The sequence below is a fragment of the Thamnophis elegans genome, chromosome 3, assembly GCF_009769535.1.
Source record: "Thamnophis elegans isolate rThaEle1 chromosome 3, rThaEle1.pri, whole genome shotgun sequence".
Classification (NCBI taxonomy): Eukaryota; Metazoa; Chordata; class Lepidosauria; order Squamata; family Colubridae; genus Thamnophis; species Thamnophis elegans.
Genome location: NC_045543.1, coordinates 107,559,102 through 107,578,141, shown reverse-complemented (window position 1 = coordinate 107,578,141; position 19,040 = coordinate 107,559,102). Strand labels below are relative to the sequence as shown.

Here is a 19,040-nt window from a genome sequence, read left to right as displayed (position 1 = left end):
TACTTCCCAATATACTACTCTGCTGAAAATCCTGAAAAATTTTATAGCATGTTTCGATAAAACTTTTCAATTGATGAGTGGTAATATTTTTTTTTCTGTAAAAGAAAAATTATGTGTGAGATTCAGAGCAAATAAATTTGAAGAAAATGGGAAGGGAATGGGGGAAGGAATTGAAAAAGTGAGAATTATTATTTTTTAATTATTATCTCAAGGATATTTTGAATTGATTGTTTCTTAATATATCTCAAGAGTTGTGATACCATTGTGATCTTATATACTTATATGTTAGGACTCTTCTTGATTTCCATGTATTATAGCCAGACTGTGGTAAACAGAGAGATGGGAAGTAAAGAAAAAGTTCCAGGTTTTCTATATCAATGAAGAAGGTACTTCTACACAGCTCCATTTCTATTTCTCAGTGTCCTCAAAATGTGTGGAAGACAGCCATAGAATTGTCTTTCCCCCTGCAAATTTTGGAAGGCTGAGAACAAGCAGCACCATAGCTGATCAATGTTTCCTCTCACTTAGAATAGTGTAAAAATTACCTTCCAGTCAGCATCCTGCCTCATAGACTAAAGAGGAAAAGAGAAAGAAAGAAAAATAAATTGCAAAACGCTCCTCCCTACCTTCCATTTAAGTACATGTTTTCTGTGTTTGTCCATTCAGAAAAAAAAACAGAGCTATTAGTATGTTAAAATTGCTTAGCCCTCAAGAGACTTACTGCCAACAAGTAGTACGATATATATTTCCAGGAAAATAAGGAGTGTTGTATTAGTATACTGATAATATTCAATTGTACATCCCTGCCCTGGAAAATTAAATGATGCTGTGGACATCCTATCTGAGTTTCTGGAGGCTGTGAGGATCTGGATGGGGAGCCATAGGCTTTAACTCAACCCTGGCAAGATTCAGTGACTTTGAATTTTGAACCTCTTTGGTTCTGGGACTAAAGCATCTTTGGTACTGGATTGGGTGCACTGCCCCAATCAGATCCTATGTGCAATCTGGCAGTCCTTCTGCAGTCATAATTCCTGCTTAACTGGCTGAAGGTCAACTCAGCCTTCTATCCTTCCAAGGTCAGTAAAATGAGGGCACAGATTGTTAAGGGCAATCTGCTGATCACTTAGAGAGGGCTGGAAAGCACTGTGAAGCGGTATATAAGTCTAAGTTCTATTGCTATTGAATAACACATGACAGTTGAGATCAGGAGGGCCTTTGCACAACTTCATATTGTGCACCAATTGCATCCTTTCCTATATCAAAAGGACCTGCTCATGGTCACTCATGCCCAGTTACTAGTTTGTTTCTAGGTTGAATTCAAGGCGCTAGTAGTTGACCATTAAAATCCTTCATGGTATGTGATTGGGTTATTTGAGGGATCCATCAGAGAGCACTTGTTATAGTTCTGTCGCCTAGGGAGCTATGTTTGGTGATAACAGGCTTTTTCTACTGTGGTGCCTGCACTGTGGAATTTTGTCCTCCCTGAGATAAAGTTGGTCTCATCATTGTTGAGCTTTCAGAGATCTCTCAAGAACTGGTTATGCCAGCAGGCTGGTGACTCCAGGGAACAGGTGAATTAGTGAGGTGGCTCTACTATTTTTAGTTCCTTTTGTCTATTATTCTATACTTCAGTTTGTTATTTATTCATTTATTTGTATCTCAAATGTATCTACAAATAATGCAAAGCGATAAACATTCCTCCTCCTATTTTTCCCACAAGAACAACCTCATAAGGTGGGTTGACCTGAGAGAGAGAGTGTGTGGCTGGCCCAAGGACCCCCAACTGGGTTTCAAGTCTAACTTGAACTCACAGTCTCCCACTTTCTAGCCTAGTGTCCTAACCACTAGACCAAACTGGGTCTCAGTTTTTAATACTTTTTAATGTATTTCATTAATTGCTTTTAATTTTTTTGCACAGTGCCTAGTGTTGTATGTTTGTGCAGTGGACAACTATATAAATTGGATGGATGGATGGATGGATGGATGGATGGATGGATGGATGGATGGATGGATGGATGGAGATAGACAGACAGACAGACAGACAGACAGACAAATAGACAGAAAGACAGACAATGTTTTAAGTAAGTACTTCTCAAGCAACAAATGGGAGGGTATCTCAAAGGTATCAGATTGATTCCAGTATTATGCAGTAGATTGAATGATCATCCATTAACATAGTGGAGGAGGCTAGATGCCAATACCTCTACCATCCAGTTACCCTTAATTACTGGAACTTCTCCCATACCGGATAGATGATACCTTTCCTCTATCACTAATGCAGGGAGGAGCTGTTGAGATTCCTATGAGCAGCATTAAGTCCAAGTTACTTGTCAATTGTGCCTTGAGTGAGAATTTTTGGTTGATAATTCCATGTGTTCCTTTTGTTTATACACAATAATTTCAAGACTCTTCTGTGACAGCAAAATTCAAAAGTCTTAATAGTTTTCCTATCTTGTTTCTTCATAGTACAACTTTAACTTCCATACAATGTCATAAGGAACATCATGGCTTGCATGAGTATGATCCTTGTAGGTATGCAGGTAGTACTCCATTTATGACCATTCATTTAAATGCTTTACAGCCGGTAAAGCACTTCCAACCATCACAAAACCACCCTAGATTATTGTAATCTAGATGTTTGGCAACCTGTCCAAATTTATGACTGTTTGCTAAGTGTCCAACAATCCTGTGATTGCCATCTGCAATGACCACTTTGCTTAATGACCAAGATTATGGGCCCGACTGTGATCATAAATCAAGGACTACCAAAAGATACATCATAGCACTTGACATGATTTATACACTCAAAGGCCTTTCTATAGGCAGTGAAGCACACAGTGACTTCTTTCGTATATTCTTTAGCTTTCTCAATTACCGGTATCTAAGAAGCACCTACTCATGTACCATATTCTAATTTCGAAGCTTATTTCTATTTTATATTTACTTATTTATACAAGTCACTACATGGATCCATCCAGATTTTTTACTTGGCAAAAATGTAGAAGTGATTGGCTATTTCTTCCTCCTGTGATTGTACCTGGCTCCCAATTTTCTATTTAAACATTTATAGTTATAAGCTTTTTTTATTCATCCCTTCATCCCAATGCTATCTAATTTTTACACTGCTTAATTTTTTTAAAACCAAAAAATGTTGTCTGGTCTTCATAGATAATTTTTAGATGACTTCCTATTTCTCAGTTTCTTTGTCAGTGCAGCTGATTCAATATTAATTTGTGCTGCTTGTACAAACATAATGATCATGCCATTAAAAATCTTTAATTCTGACAAGGTTATTTACATGTCTGTTATAATTGAGATAAGGGCTTGACTTTTTTTCATTTTGGGTTTACAATTTTTTTTAATGTATGGGATATTCAAATAGCAAAAAGTAAATCTCCAGTATAATAGATAATACTAATAAGTAACAGCTAAAATATGTTCTATTGCATGTCTATTAACAGAATTTTTTAAATTTTTTCTTATTCAGCTGGAAAAAGTTGAATTACTGAATATTATTCCTCGAATTCCTTCTATAACTCCTCGATTAGGTGAAATTAAAAATATATCTTTAAGAATTACGCCTGATATAGCAAATGGAGAAATTGGCTTTATCAGCAACCTTCCAATAATTTTTCATGAGCCAGAAGATTCTCTTTTTGCAGTAGTAAGTTAATCTTTCTATGCCTTGCTCTTATAAATTAAGCACAGTATTTAGAAAAAATAGCATTATACCTTAATGCAGGAAAGTTTGGTAATACATATCTGAAATATTTCTAATGTAATCATAGTCCTGAAATGAATGATTATTTTAGCAAGTCTGAATCATAGTTTTAAACTGAAGTTTATAATTCATTTGTTCTTGATTATGAAAAGTCTTGTGAGCGTTTAAAATTGTGAGTTTTGTAGATAAAATAAAAATTACTTTCTCACTTCATCTAAAATCAAGCACCACTTAACCTTTTTGTCGTATAATTTCATGGTGATGATCAAGCTAACAGTGTTTAAAGAACTCCGTTATCAATGATTTTTATTTTTTATTCATAAAAAGTTGCAGGGTAAATAAACAAACATACTGAGGACAAATGTGTATATACAGTATGTCCTCAGTTTCAGAACTATGTTGTAAAATGTTAGATTGCTTATAGCTTGGAAAATCAAGTTTTGCACACATCCCAAGATATGCAAAATTACAAGTTTGATATTTGTTCTAGAGCTCCATTCCTTTGCATCGAGATGGGACAGATGGACAAGCCACTGTATTCTGGAGCCTAACACCTACAGGCCTCAATTCAAAAGCTGTGACTATTGATGACATATGGCCTTTTTCTGGTTCAGTTCTGTTTTTATCTGGACAAAGTGACACAGCAATCAACATTACTATTCAAGCTGATGATATACCTGAAATGAATGAGACTCTAACATTATCATTAGACAGGTAGTCGTTGATAATTTTTTAAAAAACAAATTAACATCATGCTTTCTCCTGATGCAGTAATATAAAAGCTTATATAAGACAACCATAATATAATAGATGGCATGTATTTAAACTGTAATTTTAGGCATACTAACCTTGCATTCACTGCAGAAAGCACAGTGGGATTCATTTTTTAGAAAAACTGAGAACTGAAGCAAGCAGGGATAGAACTAAAGATAGACAAGGACACCACTATTTATTATTTCTGCAGAATAAATTTAAGCATTTTATCTGATTAACCTTTCTTTTACTTCACACTTAAACTGAACATATATAGTTTAATAATTTATAGATATATACCTTAACTTAATATTACCTAATTATTTTATTATACTTTAGGAACTGTATTTTATCATTTAGCTAACCTTGTAGCAACATATAATTTTATGCTGGTCTTTGACTGAAATTAAAGATTGTTGCTCTTTTCTGTTACATTATGTCTAATTTGTTTATAAAGTATCCATCATCTGATTTGAACTTGTTTAGTTGAAATGGTAACAAAGCAAAGTTTCAGTCAGATTTCCTTCTCACTCATTCCTGATTCTAGGATAATCTTGAAAATTTATTCATTTAATTATATGCTGTAATTTGAAAAACAGACTGTTGCAGTCTAATATCATCAAAATAAAGTTAATTATTGGGTTACTAAATTTATAGCAGAAATGAAATCGATAGGGACTGTTAACTAAAGATACAAGTCATTAAGCTTTTAGCTCAAGTATAGTATAGCTTTTAGCTTGATATCTTATAGCATAAGTTAATTTCATAAGAGGTAAGTAAGATGTAAATGTAAACATTGCTTTGCTTTTACCTAGAATCTAAATATCCAAGACTATATTTGTTGTATGCAGTTGTTATCTTTATGTTCTTGCTTCTGTACTGTGAATGTGCAATGATTATGTCATCTACATAGATATTTCTAAAATGCTTCCTCATCTATCTCCCTCCCAGATAAATCCTTAATTTTCTGTTTTCTCAACTGTTGTATTTCTAAAAGTTCTCCTAATGTAGTGGGAACTCACATTTCTAGGAAAGAATTCTGACCTTCTATATGTACAGATATAACAAATCACAGAAATAGAGACAGAAATTTATAATTAATCAAAGGAACTGTTGTCTTACAATATTAGGGGTAGGATTAAAAGTTTTATTTCATTTCAGATTTTCTTTTAAGAAAAAAACCTCATTCTTTGTTCAGTTCCAACTTTTTGTTTTTAGATGAAATTCTTATAAGCTTGGGAAAATGTTTTTCTCATTTGTATCATTCTTATTATTAATTAGCACATCCACATACACCCATCAGTGCAAGGTTAGACAAAAGCAACCCCTGTCCTTCATTATCTTGCACAATCAGTAGGACTGTTTAGTTGATTGACAGGTGCTGGAGGCAATACACTTACCCACAAAACAGACTTTTTTAGTCTGATCCAAAGCACTGAGTACTTACAAGTAGTCCTGAATAAAAATGGACTCAACTGCTGGGCTTCTGTGCCTGAACACTGTACTAGGGCAGCCAGCAACTAACTCTTTGAGCAATGCTGTAATGAAGGGCTTAAAGAGTCCTTGACATCCCAATTGGTCATGGGGTCATCTGAATTACAAGTGCAAATTCCTGAATCTCTTACTAGCATTGCTGGAACAAGGAGTCCCATAAATAAACAGTAGGCCTCTGAAAAGTGCTGTATTATAATCTTTCATTTGATTTCCACCATCTAAAGAACTCTCATACAAAGAACTTGGCCAACAGTGGTTTTATTTCTGTCCCCCATTTCTTTCTCTCTGCATTGACAGGGTAGAGACAGAAAGGTTTGTCGTGTACTTTGGGTAAGTGCCGCAAGCTGTGTCTTTGTTTTCAGTGAACTAGCTTTTTTGTTTCGGAAGTGGTTTGTCTGGACAGGAATCTCCTTTGGTTTTTCTTTCTGCCTTGCAAGCCTTCTCAGGGAAAGCATGCTATTTAGTGCCCCTTGGTAACATGTCTTGGTGGATTGAAAACATTTTTTGAGGGGGAGGAGGGATTCCAACAAAAACAACAATAATGGTTATGAATGCATGGCTTGATGTTTGAAGATAGTCCAGTACAGTAGATGGCTTGAAAAACCTGTGTGACAAATCTCTTTTCACTGAGCTGTAGGAACCGGGTATATAAAAAGGTTATTTACAAAAGCCTTTAATCAAATTATACATTTTCATTGCAACATTTGAATCATGCACAGCACAATTCAATGACTGCTGTTTATTTAGAAGCAAAATGGCTTCATTCAGTATGACTCGTCCTTGGACAAAAGTGTACAGGTTGCAAACTTAGCAAAGGAGCCTGCACACATTAATACAACAGGCTTTCAAAATAGACTACTGTGAAATGTAGGTTGTACTTTTTTATACAATCTGGCATATAATTAGGAACCTGAAGTAATATTTAACAAGATTTAAATTAAATACTTGTACACAAAAGTTCTGGCGGTGAAACAATTAAACTCAGTTCTATTTGCCAGGCAGCTTTACTAACCTGGAAGCAGTCATTGATTAAATAATTTTTTCCTCTCTGGAGTGTCTACATATTAAGAACAAGTCAAGATGGCAGCTGTAATTGCGTGCCTAAAGCTTCACCTTTTTTTTAATGTGTTGCACACATGAATTCCTCTGTTTTGCTATGTAATAGGTGATCTGTTTTCCAAAATCCAAATAATCCTCAGAGTGGATTCTATATGTAATATTGAATACTGAGAAATATTTTATTTGGTTACTCTCAGTATTAGTAGACTGTTTTCTGACAAACTACACTGTCAGTGTAAAAGAGATTTTTTTTTTGCTTAGGCAATGTTAGCATACCTTTGGTAGAGCAAGTTTTATCTACTTCCTGAATGAAGCCAGTTCAGGACAAGCCTTTTTTGAGGGGGATGGGAGAGGGCAAAAATATAATTTGGAAGTAGTGAAGTACAGAACCCCCAATGCTTTATAATTACAGTGACCATATAATAAAAGATAATCCGTCACTTTAGAAAATTCTTCTTTCGATTTATTTATTTTTCAAAACCTCACTTTTGTCCTTTATTTTGGTCATTTAACTTTTACTATACAAAAGGTGCCATTTAGTGCACAGTCTTTCACATTTGTGAACTGAATTTTTAAAACTAAATGTACACATACTATTTGATTTTAGATTTTTTAAAATAAGAATGGTTTTTGGTTGGTGGCTAATACAACTGACTGATATGTAATACAGCCCAGGTTCGATTCCCAGTAAGGGTATGGCTAGCTGATGAGAGCTAAATAGCTTGAAATAGATCTATCTCCCTTTATATAAAATATATATATTTTTTTCTTATGAACCTCTTTTGGATTTTTCAGATTTGTCCTTTATTTTTGTCCAAGAATGTACCTTTACCATAGGCTTTGGTCAATTTAATTGCAATCAATCTGCATATTCCACATGCGTTCAATTTTTTTCTTCAGTGTGAATGTGGAAAATCAAATCCTGAAATCTGGATATACTAGTCGCCAATTGATCATTCCAGAAAATGATGACCCTGGAGGAGTGTTTGAGTTTGCTTCATCTTCCAGAGGTCCCTATAGGATAAAGGTAAATATTCATATTTGAATTTGAAGAGAGCCATATCCTATATCAATACTGATCTTTTGCATTCAATTTTTTTTAAAAAAATAATCATTTTATTTTACAGGAAGGAGAATCTGTCGAACTCCAGATTGTCCGTTCCAGAGGAGCACTTATGGAGCAATTTCTACTCTACACTATAGAGCCAAGGGACAGCAATGAGTTCTATGGAAATACAGGAGTCCTGGAGTTTAAACCTGGGGAAAGAGAAATTAAAATTACTTTGCTAACAAGGATGGATGAGATTCCAGAGGTAAAAAGAGGAAGGGGAAATTATTGATGTCTCTTTTAGACTAATAGTAACCAATAGGTTACTATGAGGACCCAGATTGTTGGGGGCAATATGCTGACTCTCTGTAAACCGCTTAGAGAGGGCTGAAAGCCCTATGAAGCAGTATATAAGTCTACTGCTATTGCTATTAATACTGTTTAACGGATCTTATTGGGTTTCAGAGAGAGCTCATGATTGATTCTGAGCTGGGATCTGATCTATGGCTTAACTGAGGCCCTCATCAGTGCCTCAGTTAAAGGGTATCTATGGACTTGAGTAGTGTTTTGTGGCCTCTCTGTGTCCATAAATGCCAGAACATTTTTTCATCATTCTGACTCATTCTAACTTTGATTCCAGCTAGGCATGTCCATAAGAGATGACTGACATGTTCTTAGCTAAGAAGGTTTGAATCTGTTGGACTTGAGCAATTTGAAATGCTACACAGCTAGTCCTCACTCAGTAATCACAAAGCAACTCCTTTGCTAAGTGACATATTTTTTACTGAAACATATCAATATGAAGGACTTATAACCTCATTTCCCCTTGGCTGTTAATAGAATCAACTCATTTGTGAGCCTGATTTAAAAATGTACTTCTATCCTCTCTATTATCTCTGCTTGTCTCAGGCCAATTTACAAAGCATACAAATAGCAATCAAGTGATTGCAGGATACTGCAATGTTTGTAAATACAATATCAAGTTGGTTTTGGTGGAAGAAAGAAATCTAGTCTAGTCAGATTCTCCCTCCACTCTACATAAAACTGCTGGACAATGTCATATGTTGATACAGAAGCAATGGTGATATTCAGTTATATATCTCCACCATAAACCAAACAGGTTTTGTTGTTAAGTTTCTTTTCCAGTGTCTGGAAATTATGACCTACCTGTAGAGTTAAGTAGAAATTTCCAATCCCAACATCTTAAAGTTATTTTCTATGACTAAAGAGAAAAGTAATGTTTACTGATTTTAAAGCTAAGTGCATTTTGAAGTACATTCACCTTTGTTCTGCTAGTCTTTCTTCAGTTAAATGTTCATGGACTTGCATCCAGAAAATACCAGTAGGAATTCACCAAGCTAGAAACCAGGAGACTCTGAATTCATCCTTCCTTGGACATGAAAGCCAGTTGGGTGACCTTGGACCAGTCACTCTTTCATAACCCAACAGTATTATTGTGAGAAAATAGGAGGAGAAAGAAGTATTAGGCATGTTTGCCATCTTAGTTATTTATACAAAAATAAAGGCAAGATATAAATAAAAATTAAATCTATGGAAGCATAAATATTGCATAGAATTTTATTTTGTCAACATTCTATGCAGAATTAAAATCAGCATTATCCATTAAAACAGAATGTCCATTAAATTAAAATAAAATTTTACACAGGCATAAAATGACAAAAAAAATATTCCTGTGTATTTTATGTACTGTATATTTGCAGCATAGTATGAGTAAAATGATGAATAGGATTTTAGGCATGTGTAGAAGGATATAGACAGATTTTGTCCATTATATTGAAAATTCAAGACACTTAAAATCAAAGGTGTAGTAGTAGTAGTATCTAGATTATATAGCAGTGGTGAAATTCAAATTTTACTACCAGTTCTGTGGGTGTGGCTTGGTGGGCGTGGCAGGGGGAAGGATACTGCAAAATCTCCATTCCTACGCCACTCCTAGGGAACGGATATTGCAAAATCTCCATTCCCACTCCACTCTGGGGCCAGTAGTTCTCCAAACTACTCAAAATTTTGCTACCAGGTCTCTAGAACCTGTCAGAACCTGCTGAATTTCAACCCTATAATACAGCAAAGAAAAACAGGATATAACTTACTAATTGATCCATCACAGTATTTTTCTAATATTCACCATTATGGATGCTTTATCTCTTCCAAAATGTAACTTGATATCACTGAAATTGCACTAGGATTGTACTGTGGCAGAAAAGAAATGTGAATGAATCATTAACCATTTTGAACTGGATTGAACAATATGTGAATGCTGCCTTTAAAAAAAAGTAGTTAGTTTGTGGCACTCATTCAAATATCTATTCATTACTATGTTGCTAGTTCTGTCCCTATTGTTCTGATTCAGTTTCCCTGTTCTAGTTAGATGAATTTTATTCAGTGCTCCTCAGTAGCCATGGTGACGTGCCAAGTAAGCTGGGAAATGCTACAAGAGTCAACATCACAATTCTGAAGAACAATGATCCACATGGAATTATTCAGTTTGTTGACAATGTGATGATAGTAACAATAAATGAAAGTAAAGGTGAAGACTTCTATGCTGGTAATTCTCATTGTTTTCTTCATATAAAATATTTTCATAAATGAGAAAATATATGAGTATACTTTTAATAAGTAAAAAAAAACTGTTAACCTTTCTACTATTTATTTACCAAAGTTCATTGTTTCGATCTTCTACCTGAGACACTAATATTACAAGAGTCATTGTGGCACAACTTTAATTATCATAATTTAACTTTATGGATTTAATATTTGCAACTGAATCAGGATTACAGATATCTGGACTCAATCATGGGATTTGATTTGAATTGCTATTTCTCCAACTAGACCTTGGGATTCCCAATCAGCACAAACTATTTTTACGTACTGTATTATACTTTATTTTTTTCCTTTCTGTATTACGTACGGTATGAATCCAATCACTGTGCCCTACTGGTAATACCTAGATTTATGCTTTGCATTATATGTGAACCCAATCATGTGGCTAACAAATCATAGTCATAGCATTTAAACTATTAAACTCAATATTCAGTTGTACAACACTGACATCTAAAGTACAATTTAATGTTCATTTTGTAGACAGAACAGTAATTTGGAATTTGTTCATTGTTTCTAATATAAAATTATCTATGTGATATTATAACATTAAAAATCAAACCTCACATTAGTTTTGTATCAAGTTTTTCTTACTTGTCTTGGATGTTATCTGATGGAGATATCTGTATGCTTGTGTTTCAAAGCTGTTTTTAAAATAATAAGAAACCAAGGAACCTTTGGGAGCGTGAGTGTATCCTGGGCAACGGACTCCATTTCTACAAAAGATATTTTTCCAGATCGAGGAACAATTTTTTTTGGAAATGAAGAATTTTCAAAAGATATCACAATTTATTCAGTCCCTGATGAGGTATTCTTTTACAATAATTGTTATTTGTGGAAGAGGGGCAAATAAATTTATAACACACGAAGATAATTATTATAATTCCAAGAGGACTAACAATAAAGTACTGAATATTTTCCAAACTTAAACGTGAAAGGTCAAAAAAGGTATACCTGCATTCTTGAATGAGGACTCGGTTGAAACATTCCTTTTAGCTGATTAGCTGAAAACACTGTAATGGAATAATAGAAACAATGTATGCTTTGGACCAGATTTAAATTATGTCTAATATCTATATAAAATGTTTTATCAATCATAAGATTTAAATTTCATTACTATTACTGTGCAAGTATTCAATTAATGATTGGCACCTTGAGGTTAATTTAATACTATTAATACATAACTTTTGTGGGTTTTTTTCCTCAAGATACCTGAAGAAATGGAAGTATTCATAATTAGTCTTCTCAATACTACAGGCGGTGCTAGCTTAGGAAATATAACCACAGCAACATTGCAGATCACCAAAAACGATTGTCCAATTTACTTTGCAGGTTAGTGCCATTCTACTAGCTTATGTTTAAATGCAAGAATAGTACTATTATAGGAAGCTCTGGACCCAAGAGTGAACATTTAGAACTGTATGAGTTATGCTGAACATTATGTTCCACAGACCTATGGTTAGGTGCATCAATCATGGTTTATATAACAAGTCCTTAGTAAAATAATTAAAGCCTAATTTGTCTCTTACCTTTCACTTTAAAAATTTGGTTTTGCCTTGATAGTAGAAGTGAATATCTGTGACTTTTAGATATTATGATTTACATTTTTTTTTCATGTGTGTGCCCCTGAGTTTATTATTGATTCCTGATGACTATCTGAATGAATCCCTGCAGTTTTCTGGGCAAGATTTTTGGAACTGGTTTGCCATTGTCTCCTTCCTAGGGCTGAGAATTGGAATTGGAATTGGAATTTATTCAATTTATAGGCCACCCTATTCCCCGAAGGGACTCAGGGCGGCTGAACAAAAGCCAAGGGAAGGGGAACAATTACAAAAAAGTAAGACAAAACAATCAGACAATACAGACAATTTAAAAACACAGCAGACACAGCAAATTCGAGTAGGGGGGGGGGGGAGAGTGAGACTGTCCCAAAGTCACAGAGCTGGCTTCATGTCAATTTCTCAGTGCCTTTAATCATTCCTTCAGACTACCCCTCTTACAATTTCTATCCACCTCAAATAACATGGCCAATAATAAGAATGATTAGAAGGTATGGTTCTGCAACATTGTAAAGATCAACAATCATCAATTTGGGGTTAGATGTTATATGGGTTACAAAATCAAATGAGCAAGCTAGAAATTTTTTAACTATGATTGACATAATCTATGTTTTAATGTGATATCAGAAGCTAGGCACTGAAATTCATATAACAATTATTTAATATATGTTTTTGAAAAACAATTTTTGCATGCGTTTACAGTTAATGACTTAACTATATTTCAGATCCTGTTATTCAGAGGGTTCATGAAGGTGGCATTGCAGAATTTGTAGTTGTAAGAAATGACTCTGGTGCCGATGTTGTATCTGTTTTATATGCCACTATTGATGGAAATGCCAGTGCTGAAGATTTCATGTTTCGTGAAAAAAATGGAATGCTTTTGTTTGATACTGGAATAAAAGAACAGACTATAACTATGTTTATCCATGATGATGATATTCCTGAATCAGATGAGGATTTTTACATAATTCTCTTCAATTCTACAGGTTCAAATTATTATTCAACCTATATAAACTAATCGACTGCTGTTTCTTTAGATTGTTTTCTGCCCCCTGATTGATATTATAGGCAGTTAAGGATAGTTGGGCATTACCTTTTGACATTCTTCACATCAAAGTGTAGTATTTTTAAAGCCTGTATACTATAGTTGTCATTCTCCAAAGGACCTGAAGGCAGGACAAGAAGCAATGGATGGAAACTAATCAAGATACTTAGTGGAAGCAACCTAAAACTAAGAAGAAATTTCCTGACAATTAGAACAATTAGTGGAACAACTTCCCTCCAGAAGTTGTGAATGCTCCAACACTGGAAGTTTTAAAGAAGTGATTGGACAACCATTTGTTTGAAATGGTATAGCGTTTCCTTCCTGAGCAGGGAGTTAGACTAGAAGACCTCTAAAGTCCCTTCCAACTCTGTTATTCTGTTATATCTGAAGCATATGTTTAGGGTACTTTATAATATAGCTTGTTCACCACTGTGACTAAAGTATAAAATACTTTGTATAGTATTGTCTTGTTTTCTATTTTCACGCCTTTTGCTTTTAGAACCTATTTGGATAATATCTCTATGAGTTTTGCAGGGAGCAGAAAGATTATACACATTATACAGTATTATAAACTATTTCTTTGCTATCTTGGATGTCCTAAAATGTGTTCGGGTCTAGTGCTATGTACTTGAAGACCCAAAGATGAGGCAGATGTACTATGCAAATGTTAGATAAGTCATAATCACTTTTTTTCGTAGTCAAAGGAGAAGATTGACTTTTGAACCTGTATTTGGAATAGTTGTGGAGATATGTTTTCTCGAGTTACAATTTTATCTGTTTGTCTATCTATCAACAAAATCATTGTGTTGTTTTTTTTAAGGAGACACAGTTGTTTACAAACCTAGAATGGCAACAGTTATAATTGAAGCAAATGATGATCCAAATGGCATTTTTTTACTTGAGTCTATAGGCAAAGCAGTGGAAGAAGGCAAAACCAATGACTTTTTGTAAGTAACTTTCAATTAAATATCCTTTGCCAATTTCACTAAGTATCTTGAATAATACTTTGAAATATTTTTCAGTGTGACTTATTTTTTATGATAGTTTATACAGCATGCAAATAGTGTCATAAACAATTTCCATGTCCAAATTTAACTAAATGAAGAGTTTTAAACATTCACAAGGAAAAATTAAAAATGCAACTGTAGCTGGAATCTTTGCAACCATTACCCATTTTTGGAAGTAGATATGGATATAACTTTTTGCTATTTTTCTTTGAATGACAAGATTGCACAGCTTACAGCTTCTGGATCCCATAAAAACTATGGTGTGGGTTCCAAATCTCCTCCAAATGTTGCACTCAATTTGTAATTTTTTTTATAATAGCATAATGGGAAGCTATTAAATTGATGAGGAATCAATTTCATTATCAAATGATATTTAATTAATTTGCTGACGAAGGGAGATCACTTGGTAAAACATAGAAAAGAATACTAAAAAATTAGGATGCAAGAAATTATGACACAAAATGTAATGAACAAAATCAGTATGGGAATCGTGACACATCTTGAATTATTACATACTAAATCTGTGCAAAGATATAGCAATTTTTTAAGTAGAATTTTTTATTTTTTCATTTTCATAACATATAATCACATGTATACTATTACATAGCCAACATCGTTTTGTATTATCAAATGTCTACATCAACTTATCTTACCATCAACTTCCGAAACACAATTATTAGCTCTTCTGTTCTCCATACACCATATTTGTCCTTATCCATCACTTTCTTCTCCCTATCTCTCCTCCCCCTCCCCACCTACTTTCCTCCCCCTGTCATCCTTCCCTACTCTACTTCCCCTTCCTCTCTCCTCCTCCTCTTTCCCCCCTCTGTGCCCTCTCTCCTATTCCTCTCCTCTTTTCTTACCTCTTTCTTTTTCTTCCCACTCCTCATCTCATTTACCTGGTGTATTTCAGCTCCTGAGCAAGCTCCATTTTATGTTGATGTTGATAAAACAATTTAACAATAGTTTTTTCCCTCTGACATTGGTTTTTCTGCTGTCTTAAGAATAAGGTGCTTTCAGATATTATTATTATGATAAGCACAAAAATGTGAAATCACAGCTGCCAGTTCTTTAACTGAGGTTGACCATCCAATGCACTGAGTTATTTCCAAGAACTTAGGATGTCATAATGTATTGGTATAGTATAATGCAGATTGAAGGAGAGTGCCTTTGGTAATTGACAGGTACAAATGTTGTCAATATGCAGATTTTCAAAGTGCCGCCAGTGTGCTGGTAGCACTCCCGCTTCAAGGGATTTGACTGGTTCAGAAATATAACATATATAAACAAACAAAGAAGAAAATACATTTTCAGCTTTCAGATCTTGGTACTATGTGATTTATCCAAGTTTTAGTCTTCTACTGTATTATCTCCTGTATTGTCATATCAATTATCCACATGTTTTCAACCATAGTTAAATCTGATACGTTACAAGCCAAGAATCTTATCAGTTTGTATTTGGAATTTCCATAATATTTTAACCTGCTCATTTTCAATGGCTTTTTGAACTCTGTTTCGCCACCAATTCTTCATTACCGGCTCGTGATAATTTTTACAGATGAATAATTATTGTAGTGAATAATGTTGCTGACAGTGTCATTGATTATAATTAGTTTGTGCAATCTTCTTGCATGAGCTGACTGTTTCTTCTACTTCTTTGCACAATCTGCACTTTTCTTTATTTGATGATTTTTTTCAACTGTGAACTTGTTTGCATTAGTAATTACTATTGTTGTCATTATTATTGTGTTGGGATTCCTTTATTCTGAAACTTCTTTGAGAGTTTACATAGCTAAATCTGAAAAGTCCTACTTGGAGATTTTTCATGTCATCCTTTAGATTTGAATAAAATCCCAAAAGCAACGAACAATGATTGTTCAGTGAAAGATAAGCATAGTGAGAAATATTGCTAAAGACACAAAACTTTATGTATTTCTTGTACTGATTTTATACAGGTGAAACTCGAAAAATTAGACTATCGTGCAAAAGTTCATTTATTTCAATAATGCAACTTAAAAAGTGAAACTAATATATGAGATAGACTCATTACATGCAAAGCAAGATAGTTCAAGCCGTGATTTGTCATAATCGTGATGATTATGGCTTACAGCTCATGAAAACCCCAAATCCACAATCTCAGAAAATTAGAATATTGTGAAAAGGTGCAATATTCTAGGCTCAAGGTGTCCCACTCTAATCAGCTAATTAAGCCATAACACCTGCAAAGGGTTCCTGAGCCTTTAAATGGTCTCTCAGTCTGGTTCAGTAGGAATCACAATCATGGAAAAGACTGCTGACCTGACAGTTGTGCAGAAAACCATCATTGAGACCCTCAGTAAGGAGGGAAAGCCTCAAAAGGTAATTGCAAAAGAAGTTGGATGTTCCCAAAGTGCTGTATCAAAGCACATTAATAGAAAGTTATGTGGAAGGAAAAGTGTGGAAGGAAAAGGTGCACAAGCAGCAGGGATGACCGCAGCCTGGAGAGGATTGTCAGGAAAAGGCCATTCCAAAGTGTTGGGGACTTTCACAAGGAGTGGACTGAGGCTGAAGTCCAGAGCCACCACACACAGGGATCCTGGACATGGGCTTCAAATGTCATATTCCTCTTATCAAGTCGTTCCTGAACAACAAACAACGTCAGAAGCATCTTACCTGGGCTAAAGAAAAACAGACCTGGTCTGTTGTTCAGTGATCCAAAGTCCTCTTTTCTGATGAGAGCAACTTTTGCATCTCATTTGGAAACCAAAGACCCAGAGTATGGAGGAAGAATGGAGAGGCACAGACTGCAAGATGTTTGAAGTCCAGTGCGAAGTTTCCACAGTCTGTGTTGATTTGGGGAGCCATGTCATCTGCTGGTGTTGGTCCACTGTGCTTCATTAAGTCCAGGGTCAACGCAGCCGTCTACAAGGAGATTTTGGAGCACTTCATGCTTCCTTCTGCAGATGAGCTTTATGGGGATGCTGACTTCATTTTCCAGCAGGATTTGGCACCTGCCCACACTGCCAAAAGCACCAAAACCTGGTTCAATGACCATGAGATTACTGTGCTTGATTGGCCAGCAAACTCGGCTGACCTGAACCCCATAGATGGAGCATTGCCAAGAGAAAGATGAGAGACATGAGACCAAACAATGCAGAAGAGCTGAAGGCCACTATTGAAGCATCCTCATCTTCCATAACACCTCAGCAGTGTCACAGGCTGGTAGCTACCATGCCATGCCGCATTGAGACAGTAATTGTTGCAAAAGGGGCCCAAACCAAGTACTGAATACATATGCATGCTTATACTTTTCAGAGGTCCGATATTGTTCTATGTACAATCCTTGTTTTATGATTGCATGTAATATTCTAATTTTCTGAGATTGTGGATTTGGGGTTTTCATGAGCTGTAAGCCATAATCATCACAATTATGATAAATTGTGTAATAAGTTCATGGCTTGAACTATCTTGCTTTGCATGTAATGAGTCTATTTCATATATTAATTTCACCTTTTAAGTTGCATTACTGAAATAAATGAACTTTTGCACGATATTCTAATTTTTTGAGTTTTGTCTGTAATAATCAGTAATAGGAAATTCTTATTATAAAGAAATTTGAAGAGAAATATTATTATCTAGATTATCTATTTTAACATATTGAATAGAAATATTGTAAGCTTGTTTTAAAAAGTTTTTTTGTGTTAAGAAATATTTTTTTTAAAAAAAAATCTAAAATATATTTTATGGAATGGAAAAATGCTGCTTTTATTCACGAGCAGAGTTTAGATGGAATACAGGAAAAGTTGAATATTTAAAATGAATTCAACTCAATTTTTTTATTGTTAAATCAGTGTTGAATCATATTAAATCAATGGTAAATCAACATTGTTAAATATTGTTAAATCACTTGGCAACTTTAAGATGTGTGGACTTCAATTTCTGGAATTACTCAGCTATAGCTTTAGTTGATCCAGACATCTTAAAATTGCCAAGTTGGAGAAACACTGAGATAGATTATGTCCAAGAGTATCTGTAGGGTTGCTGGGACAAAGAAGCAACCAACAAAAGTTCTTCAAAACATCTTGCTTGATTTTGTGTGTATTCTATTATTTATGATTAATAATACATACTACTTTACCAGTTGACTTTAAAAAACAAACGGAATCTTTATAGTTAGAAAGATTGCATTAGATGATGATGTACAAATTCCTGTTGTAAAACATAATTCCTTATAATCCACATAAATATTCCAAGTCCCAGCTGTTTAAGATTATGAAAACAATGAGATGGTAATGTAAAAAAATCAAATATTTCAGTATATCCCCAAAAGATTTCAAAATAATTATTTCAAAATAGTCTATATATTGCTCAGATGCTATATCATAACCTTGTGTAGCATTACCTGGGAAGGGATACCAATCCCGAAGGGAGTCCTTCGAGATTGGGCGGCCTATAAATTTACTAAATAAATAAAATAAATAAATAAATAAATAAAACCATCCAGCTATTTTCATGTCCCAACTACTGTGTATTTAAGACAACAATGATGCTCTGGTTTGTTGGTAATGGTAAGGAGCCTTTTGCTTGAGGAAACAAAAAAGAAAATTCTCCGTGATCATAGACTGCCTTTTGGGCACACCTAAAGTGGCTCTTTGGATCACAGCCATGGTTTTTAATGACACTTTTTTGTTTCATTAAATCTTCACACTGAGCTCCTGTCTTTGTGAAAACTCAAAGGAGATAAATGTATATTCCC

The 19,040-nt window shown here is 34.5% G+C and overlaps 1 protein-coding gene across 1 annotated transcript in view; it reads left to right on the top strand.

Annotated features, from left to right (window-relative positions):
- Nucleotides 1–19,040, top strand: part of ADGRV1 (adhesion G protein-coupled receptor V1) — a 246,303-nt gene that overhangs the window by 9,231 nt on the left and 218,032 nt on the right. Inside the window, exons 9-17 of the mRNA XM_032213599.1 lie at nucleotides 3,488–3,664; nucleotides 4,212–4,435; nucleotides 7,928–8,054; nucleotides 8,155–8,340; nucleotides 10,461–10,641; nucleotides 11,339–11,502; nucleotides 11,903–12,026; nucleotides 12,979–13,239; nucleotides 14,119–14,245. Of these exons, the coding sequence (XP_032069490.1) occupies nucleotides 3,488–3,664; nucleotides 4,212–4,435; nucleotides 7,928–8,054; nucleotides 8,155–8,340; nucleotides 10,461–10,641; nucleotides 11,339–11,502; nucleotides 11,903–12,026; nucleotides 12,979–13,239; nucleotides 14,119–14,245 (1,571 nt within the window). The remainder of the gene's footprint in view (nucleotides 1–3,487; nucleotides 3,665–4,211; nucleotides 4,436–7,927; nucleotides 8,055–8,154; nucleotides 8,341–10,460; nucleotides 10,642–11,338; nucleotides 11,503–11,902; nucleotides 12,027–12,978; nucleotides 13,240–14,118; nucleotides 14,246–19,040) is intronic.